The following is a 9,867-nucleotide window of genomic DNA, read 5'->3' on the forward strand; positions in this document are numbered from 1 at the left end:
AAGAAATCATAGTAGAGAACACTGATTGTTTTCTATTTATAGAGCTGTTTTTCTGAGGAGGTTTCCGTCTGTTGTGTAGCTTTGGTCACAAACCTATCCAGGCACACTTAGAGGTCTTGAATTACTGGATACTAAAGGTTGTGGGATGTGTTGATTTCCTCCAGGGAACATATAGAACAGATCAAAGGGGCTTTTGTATAAGGGACTTGGTGTACCCCAAACGCGACCTTTGTACACAATCAACAAATATGCTTTCTGTTCAAGTCACAGAAACTGTTCCTCCTTGCTGCTAGGGAGCCTAAAATTAGCATTCTGGAGTGACTCTCCTTGAACAGCCCATGCAACACAGAGCACCTGACAGTAATATAATTTGCAATATTAATATTTTCAGAATAAGAAAGAAAGAGATATGGTAGTACACACCTTTAATCCTACACTCAGGAGTCAGGGGTCAGGTGGATCTCTATGAGTTCAATGCCAGCCTGGTCTATATTTGCAGTTCCTGGTCAGCCAGGGCTACACAGTGAGACACTGTCTAAAAAGAAAGGGGGGAGGGAGGGAGGGAGGGAGGGAGAGAGAGAGAGAGAGAGAGAGAGAGAGAGAGAGAGAGAGAGGAAGAAAAGACAGGCCAGGCAGTGGTGGCACATACCTTTAATCCCAGCACTTGGCAGGCAGAGGCAGGTGGATCTCTGTGAGTTCCAGGCCAGACTGGTCTACAAAGCAAGTTCCAGGACAGTCAGGGCTGTTACACAGAGAAACCCTGTCTCAGAACAAACAAACAAACAAACAAAAAATAAAAAAAGAAAGAAAAGACTAAATAATGAACATATTGTATTTCATGTAAAACCTTAGACCTCGGTAGGACTTTTGAGAAGCTAATGTAGGGCTGGTGAGATGCTTAGAAGGTAAGCACGCTTTCTCCCAAGCCTGCGACCCACACAGGGGAAGAACAAAACAGACTCTCACAAGTTGTTGTCTGACTTGTGCATGTATGCAAACAGACACACAAAAATAAATAGACAAATGTGAACAATTAGGAGGGCCCTGTCCATGTAGTGCACATTTCCACAGAACCTTAGCAGTACTGGGAAGTTGGCTGGAGTATGGGGCTCTCATAGGCTTTGCTGGGAGGGGAGCCTACCCCTCCTTTCAGTAGTGTATTGTGTGCCTATGTTATGTGACATTTCCACATAAGACTTGATTAGAAAAAGCCCCAAATTATACTACTAAAAAACATACCCACATTTTACTACCAATGATAGGGCCCATTTACTTTATCCAACATTAAAGATTCAGGCAAGAACTGCTCAAAATCTGTAGATAGAAATATCTCCCAAACTAACCAGGCTGTTGTGGTATAAGTCTTTAATCCCAGCATTTGGGAGGCAGAGGTAGGTGAATCTCTGTGAGTTTGAGGCCAGCCTGGTCCACAGAGCGAGTTCTAGGACAGCCAGGGATACACAGAGAAATTCTCAAAAAAACTAAACTATACTTACATATCATCTCCAAAACCACTGAAGTATTTTTGAAAATTTAATTATCCCAAGACTCTAATGCTCCTCCACTCTCTATTACTGGAGACTGGCCGAAAAGCTGCCAGTGATTCACCTTTCCACACAGCATGTGTCTTAATTGCTTTCAAGTAATATGTGATGTGATAAGTCTCAAGGTCTTTCTTGTGACCATAACAACATATTTGAAATATCTATCTAGGTAGGCAAAACGCCTCAGCAGGTTGAGGGGCTTGCCAATGAGCTTAACTCTCTGGGCTTGAGCCCCAGGACCTGCAGTGGAAGGAAAGAACCGACTTCTAAAGGTTGCCTTTGGACCTCGACACACGAACAGTGGTATACATACATTTATGAGTGTTCACACACATACAAAACTTTAAAAATGTAAAAAAGAAACTGGGTGGTGGTACACACTTTTAATCCCAGCACTCGGCAGGCAGAGGCAGGTGGATCTCTGTGAGTTTGAGGCCAGTCTGGTCTACAGAGTGAGTTCCAGGACAGCCAGGGCTACAAAGAGAAACCCTGTCTTGAAAAACCAACCAAACAAACAAAACTCTTGGAGCATCAATAATGAGTATAATGTTAATATTAATTTCTATACAAGGATAATTATCTTTAAGGAAGTCAAATGTGCCAGCCTATCGACCTAGCGAATCTGAAGCTCAGGTGATGGCCTAGAAGTCAGTTACACTGAAAAAGCTCAAAGTTTGACAACAGTTTTCTGACCTAATTCTCTTTCCTCATCTGAACCGAAGTATATAATTCACATAAATAAAAGGATGTAATAGACCATTTGTGAAAGCCAAACACTGATTCTTCAAGAAATATATCTGTTGTTGTTTTGTTTATTTGTTTTGAGATAGGTTCTCTCTGTGTCCTGGCTCTCTCTATGTAGACCACGCTGATCCCTTATGGCCTGCCTCTGCCTCCCTAGTACAGGGATTTCATGCCTGGCAAGAAATACAGTTCTGCTATTTTACTGTATTTGGGGATTGCGATTGGGTTAATAATTATTGTTCCATGTTAGCAGATCCTATTTCAGTATTAGTTGCCCCTAAGCAAATGCATGCTAGTGTACATCTTCCTCTTCTTCCACATGCTCATCTGCTTAATATTTGTATGAGTGTTAGAGTTCCAGATCAATAAAGTCATATTTTCATCATACAAGGGGCTGCTAATTTCATTCAAAGAGCAAAGCAAGCAAAATTTACCTCGACTAGTATGCCAACGAAAGGGATGGAGGCCTCTTCATACTTCTCAAAGAATAACTCGGGGTTACTCTTCCAGACTCCAAGCCACTTGTCCTTCAGTCTCAGCTTTTCTGACAGGTACTTACTCATAGCTTCATCTGCATCCTCTGCCTAACAAAAGAGAAGACACAGCTGTATAGAGAAATGCAAGGCTGGAGAGACAACGCTGAGGGGAGAACACCTGCAGAGCAAGCCTGAGATCTAAGTTCAATTCCCTGAACCCACATACAGGTGGAGGGAGAGAGGTGATTCCTACCAGCTGTCCCAATCTCCACATGTGTGTTGTGACACATGTATGACATACACGCAGCCACACACACACAGCCACACACATGCTTACACATACAGTGCACACACACTGATAATAAAAAATTTTAAATGAATGTCTTTTACATCAACAAATATATGGAAGGTTATAAGAAATATTTTTATTTGAAATTATAACCAATATAACATTAAACAGTGAAAAACCTAGAAAATTCATAGATATTTTTAAAAAACAAACTATATTTCACAAACTGTCATAAACACAAAAAATGGAGCGATTTACCCACTCAGCACACACGATGTCTTAGGGAGTTTATTCACCCAATGCACAGGAGGACTGTGATCTTTGGGAGCACAACAGCAACTAAAAACCTGTAGGAATGCTTTACCTTAAAAAATGGCACTGCCTATTTAAAACACACCAGGAGTCATGCCTGTGATCCCAACACGTAGCAGGTGGATGCAGAAGGACAGGGGTTCAAGGCCAGCCAAGACTGCATGAGGCTGGCTCTAAAAAAATACTGAACAAAAAAAAAATCCAGCAATCAAAACTCTAAATCACACTCTGTTTTATAAAACAAGTGAGTGTGTTAAATACTCAGTAAATATTTGCTCATTTGATTTTTAAATTTAAAGTCAGCTAGTTAAAGGGCAAGTAACCGAAACTATTTTGAAATAAGTTAGGCCATAATCAATGACAGAAAAATTTATATAAATATTTTCCACTTATTTTTGGCAGACCTGGCCTCCAATCCTCAATATCTGATAAAAAAATAGGTCACTTATGCAGTTTGAGTTTTACAGTAATGATGCTTTTAAATTAAAATTTTCTTGGGTCTCTAAGATCTGCAAACATCATCAGAAACACACACAAAAAAACACATGTGTGATATGGTGAACACATCTGGATTCCCAGCATGCAGGAGACAGAGGCAGGAGGGTCACCACTAGTTGAAAGCTAGACTGTATCACTTAGTGAGTTTCAGATAGTCAAGACTACTTAGTGAGACTCTCCAAAATCAAAAGGGGGGAAAATAGGAAATGCAAAGACAGCAATTTAAATCAGCTCTAACCTGACAGAGGTGTGCACTGCTGGCCTCTAGCTACGCCTCCTTCATCTGTGTCTGTCCACCCACCCACCGTCATGTCTGCCTCCAGGGCTTGTTTGCTTTTTAACCTAATTAGAGCATAAGCTAGGCTGTGGTTCTTGAAAACATGCATTTACAACTGCATAATCTCCCACTGCATGACACCATGGACATGCTCTGTGGTTACTTTTGTTTGTTTGAGATAGGATGCTGCATAGTCCACACTAGCCTCAAACACCGGGCAATCCTCCTGCCTCAGCGTCCTAAGTGCTGGGATTACAGGGGTGTGTTACTATGCCTGCCTCACCGTAGTTCTTTACTGCTCCCTTCCTCCCTCTCTCCCTCCCTCCCTCCCTCCCTCTCTCCCTCTCTCCTTCCTGTCTCTTGAGAGTGCTGGAACTTTGTCGATAAAAGCAGGGGGTATGTGTCATACCGGGACTCACATTCAGTCCTTCATTCAAGCCCTACCACTGATTCCTGTTACTCTTATCTCACTATGTAACCTAGGCTGACCTTAGACTCCTGATCTTAGGCTCCAGTTTCCAGAGTACTGGGATTGCAGGTACGTGCCTCCATCTGGGAGGCAGGGGCAGGTGATCTTTGTGAGTCCTGGGTCAGCCTGGTCTACTTAGTAAGTTCTAGGACAACCAGAGCTACAGAGTAAGAAGAGCTCAGGAAAAAAAAAAAGATAAAAGAAACAAAGCCACGAGTCACTACACTATGTTTACATAACCACCGCTGCAATGAGTAGACTTGTACACAAATTCTGCTATACCCTTTAAAAAACATATGCTAGTCTGTTTGGCGTTAACAGGTGTCTTCCATACAAAACACCTGTCTACATTGTGGCTCGTGGACTGGGAGCCATCATTTTTATTACATCATACGCTTGATTTTATTTTATGGGTATGTGTGTATGCACACCACCGTGTGTGCCTGATGCCTGGGAAGGTCAGGAGAGGATCTGGGATCCCTTGAAGTGGAGTTAAGGATGACTATGAGGTACCTTGTCGGTTCTGGGACCCAAACTCGAGTCCTCTGCAAGACCAGCAACTGTTCTTAACCAATGAGCTCCCATATTTAGAATTCCAGTGTAATCTCAGCTTTAAGTTCGGGCCCAAACTGCTACTGCTACCTAATAGTATAAAATGAGATTAAAAACTCTTTGTCAGGCGGTGGTGACACACGCCTTTAACACCATTTGGGAGGCAGAGGCCGGTGACTTTCAGTTCGAGGCCAGCCTGGTCTACAGAGTGAGTTCTAGGGCAGCCAGGATTGTACACAGAAAAACTGTCTCGGAAAACAAACAAACTGGGTGTGAACAATAAGATGTGTGGGCACGAGGGTGTGTGAACATTAAGATGTATGCTCCAGCTTAGGAGGTGTCATTTTAACCGACAATTTTGTATGACAGTCTAGTCAACTCCTCTGGGGCGGGAGCTGAGGGTCTGGTCTAAGGTGGTCAAGGTGGCCATTCTGTACCCCTTGAATCCGAGAGCCTGTTTCTGTCCCGCTGTGGGAGGGACCCGGCCTCCCTAGAGCTGGCTGTCCCTCTGCGGCTTCGCACCTTCGAGCCCTGCAGCACCTGGTCGCAGTACAGAGCCACTTTCTCGCTGCGCCACATGCCCCTCATGGGGGATGCGCAGAGGGGTGGCAGGGGCTGCGCCTCCTCCTGGTCCTCGGCTATCGCGAACACGGGCTCCTCGTCGCCAGCCTCGGCCTGAGAGACCGGTGGGAGCTGGAGCCGCCGCCGCGCCGCCTTGCCCTTCACAGGGCGCGGGGAGGCCACCACGGAGCGCACCGGGGACGCGAGGCCCTTAGCCACCGCGGACGCCAAGTCTCCCGGGGTAGCTGGGTCGGCCTGCTCCTCTGGCGGTCTGACGCTCCCGATCGCGGCCTCGGGCTCGGAGGTCGTGGGGTCCGACTCCATGTCCGCGCCGCAGCCGTTAGAAGCCTTCCCCGCGCGGGACCGCGCAAGCCAGTGTGAGTGCGGCGCGGGCTCGCGCGCAGGCGGGAGCAGAGGGCAGGCGCAGGGGCGGTGCCCTGGCTCTGACTCCGCCCATTGCTTCTTGGGAACCCCAGAACACAGGCGGACGGTTTCTTAGGTCCTGAAACATTTCAGGGCCAGCCTGGCTTCAACTGCCTATGTGTAGCTAAGGATGATCTTGAACTTATGATCCTCCTGCCTCTACCTCCCAAGTGCTGGGATCACTGGCTTTTCCACCCCACAGTTCAGTGCATGCAAGGCAAGCACTCTACCAACTGAACCATATCCCCAGTCCAAGAAAACATATTTATGCTGGGAAGCTGGCTGGTTATTACCAGAGAAAACTCTGGGGATAGATGTAGCCACCTGGGGTCAACTTCCCGCTCGGATCCCACTGTAAGCGTTCCTTCATATCGTAAGTAAATTGCTCACTTTTGGTCAAGCTGTGGTTACGCCAAAAGGACAAATTAGCCGTAGAGCTACTCAGAATTCTCCTTGATGGGAGTTTAACACTTCTGTAACCCTTATTGTGAGCATGGATTTCCAGCGGCAGCAGTGTGTGCAAGCTGTGAGTGTTTTCCTAAAGACTGCTCAAGGCTTTTGAAAACAACAGAACCCCAGCTCCTGGTGTTTGAGACTGAACGTCCATCGAAGCAGTTGGAGTACTGTCTGTTTACACTAGCTGTGAACTCTGTGCTGGGGCCCCACAGCTCCTGAGCTGATGCGCCTTGGGAAAACACCTGCCTTCCTTGCTGCTCATTTGGAAGGACACTGTGTTAAGCTGTGAGTTTATTTGGAAGAAAACAGTCCCATTCATATCATGTTACTGGAGTGCAGATAATAATTATGCCTTGAATTGTCCTGGGCTCTTCACTTTGCTATATTAGTCAGGAGTCTGTGACTTTTTACAAAGTGACTCCATTATAACTGACCACGTCCACCCACCCAAATGAAAATCTATTACTCGATGTCTCTTTTTTCCCTCCCTGCTCTTAATTCATTATCGCTCGCGTGCACGTGTGTGCTTGTGCAAAGGGTCTTACAGTTCATGCTTGCCTGGGACACTATGTAGACTGTGCCTCAAACTCACAGGGTCCTCCATCTGTCTCCTAGGCACAAGGATCACGGGCACCCACTGCCACTCCCTGCTTACTCTGCTTTTATTTTGTTTTTAATATCTTTTTTTGAAAATTTTATTTTTTTGGAAGTTTCGTTATTATTTTTTCAGTCCTTGCGTTCAGAGTAATAAACATGACTGGCCCTAGTTCGAAGAGTTTGCAATTTAAAAACAACAGCAGCTTCGCTTTCCTCCAGAAACAACCAATGTTTCTTAGGAACTCACTAGGTGCCTCTGTAGACGCCAAAGGCCCAAGCGCTGTCCTCCTAACCCTAGTGAAGTGTACAGGTGGGTCAGTAGACAATTGCCGTATGTAAGGACTGTGAGTATTACATACGTATTTTAAAGCCATACGGTGTTGGGGCTGGAGAGATGGCTCAGCCGTTAAGCAGACCTGTTGTTCTTGTAGAGGTCCAGGGTTCACTTCCCGGGACTCACATGACAGCTCCGGTTCCAGGGGATTGGATGTTGTTCTGACCCCTGTGGGCCCTGCACATACATGCTGCATGTACGTACACACGTGCAGGCAAAACACTCATGCAGCAAAAAAAATATATATATATAAAACAAAAACAAAAAAAGTGTGGAAGAAAATGACATTTCTTCACAGAATAACCAATAATTAAACTGAGTCTTTTTAAAAATAACTTTTAGAGCTGGGGTAGATTAATCCCAGCACTTGAGGCAGAGGCAGGAAGGCAGAGGCAGGAGGATCTCTGGGAGTTCAAGGATAGCCGGGGCCACAAAGTGGGATGCTCTCTCAAAAAAAAAAAATTAAACTAAGTTTGTAAAAAGCACTGTGTTGCCAGATTGTTTGTTTCTCTCAAAGAATTAATTCATATTTCCACTACCAGATAAAATTCCCAGTAGGACTGAGTTCTTTATCCATTTTTTTAAAATTTATTTATTTATTAAAAATTTCCACCTCCTCCCCTCCTCCCATTTCCCTCCCACTCTCCCCAGTTCCCTTCCCTCTCCCTCTTCAGTCCTAAGAGCAGTCAGGGTTCCCTGCCCTGGGGGAAGTCCAAGGTCCTCCCCCCTCCATCCAGGTCTAGCAAGGTGAGCATCCAAACAGACAAGGCTCCCACAAAGCCAGTCCATGCAATAGAATCAAGACCCAGTGCCATTGTCCTTGGCTTCTCAGTTAGCCCTCATTGTCAGCCACATTCAGAGAGTCCGGTTTGATCACATGCTCCATCAGTCCCTAGGACTGAGTTTTTAAAGAGAAGTAAGTTTCAGACAACTAAGACAGGGGTCGAATAAAGGGAAAAACTGTTAAGAATGCAGAGATGCTGGGTGGTGGTGATGCACACCTTTGATCCCAGCACTTGGGAGGTAGAGGCAGGTGGATCTCTGTGAGTTCAAGGTCAGCCTGGTCTATAGGATGAGTTCCAGGACAACCAGGAATACACAAAGAAACCCTTTCGGGGGGAGGGGAGTGATAGATGCAGGATTACAAAGTGAGACCCCATCTTAAACAAAACAAAAAGCCAAAGAGAGTCATTAGTTGCTCTTACAAAACAGTAAAGAAATTTGGCTTCTAGGGCAACACTGTGGAAGAGGGATGGAAAGGGTGTCAGAGGCAGAGGGTAGGGAGGCATACTCCGAAATCTGCCCTCAGGACATGACATGGTCATTGTACCTGTGAACACACTGCACTTCTGGTTTCCTATACAAGATCAGGTCAGCAGCAGATCAGTCAGCGTTCTAGCAGGCACAACTGATTGCACTCGGTGGGTTACTAACAAAAAGGAGAACATAAGAGGTAATGAGGACACAGTGGAGAGGCCTGAGAGAAGGAGGACATGGGGGTTCCTGGGGAGAGAGGGAGGGAGGAATTGGGGTGCATATGATCAAGATGCAACCTTTACATGTAGGAATTGTCAAAGAATAAATCAAAGGAAAAAGCACCCCCCCCCCCAAAAAAGGGGAAAGAATTTGGCTTTGGGAGAATATGACTAGTGCAGAAAAGACAAATTGGCACAAAGTCAGGTTGTCAAGATACGCAATTACACAGGGCCAGGCATTCTGTGTTAATGAGTTAGATTCTAGCTGTATTGATAGCCTCACTTATCTGATTTGTGTCCCATCCCTGCTCCAGCACTCTTAATTACTGTTCTCTTAGGAGTTCCTCAGATCAAGCCAGTACACACTGGCCAGCTCCCTCAGTGGCTAGACCTTGTCTTCTTTAGCCCACTTAGCAATGGTCTGGTTGGATTATGTTGGGTCTTGATCCTCTTTGGCCAGGGATAGGCCTTCACAAGAGGCACATGGGGTCACAAGGCAGTTTACGGTATCATCTTCAATCATATGAGACTCAGGCGTATTTTTTTGTTTTGTTTTGCTTGGTTTTTCGAAACAGGATTTCTCCATAGCTTTGGAGCCTGTCCTGGAACTTGTTCTGTAGATCAGGCTGACCTCAAATTCACAGAGATCCACCTGTGTCTGACTCCCAAGTGCTGGTATTAAAGGTGCGCGCCACCACTGCTTAGCTAAGACTCAGACTTCTAATGGACAGAAATGAGCTCAAAGGGTTCAGGGGAATCTGAAAATTCAAATATGGAGGTTCAATACTCTTATGTTCATCAACCAAGATACCTAATCCATCTCTGAACCCCAACCACTGTCCATTAGGACCTGACTTGGT

The 9,867-nt window shown here is 45.4% G+C and overlaps 1 protein-coding gene across 1 annotated transcript in view; it reads right to left on the minus strand.

The window, feature by feature from the left end:
• Positions 1-6,060, minus strand: part of Shcbp1l (SHC binding and spindle associated 1 like) — a 31,797-nt gene extending 25,737 nt beyond the window's left edge. The window contains exons 1-2 of the mRNA XM_048431083.3: positions 5,684-6,060; positions 2,723-2,872 (exon numbers count right to left, since the gene is read on the minus strand). Of these exons, the coding sequence (XP_048287040.3) occupies positions 2,723-2,872; positions 5,684-6,046 (513 nt within the window). The 5' untranslated portion in view covers positions 6,047-6,060. The remainder of the gene's footprint in view (positions 1-2,722; positions 2,873-5,683) is intronic.
• Positions 6,061-9,867: the final 3,807 nt, after the last annotated feature.

The sequence above is a fragment of the Myodes glareolus genome, chromosome 5 (assembly GCF_982192425.1).
Source record: "Myodes glareolus chromosome 5, mMyoGla1.1, whole genome shotgun sequence".
Lineage (NCBI taxonomy): Eukaryota > Metazoa > Chordata > Mammalia > Rodentia > Cricetidae > Myodes > Myodes glareolus.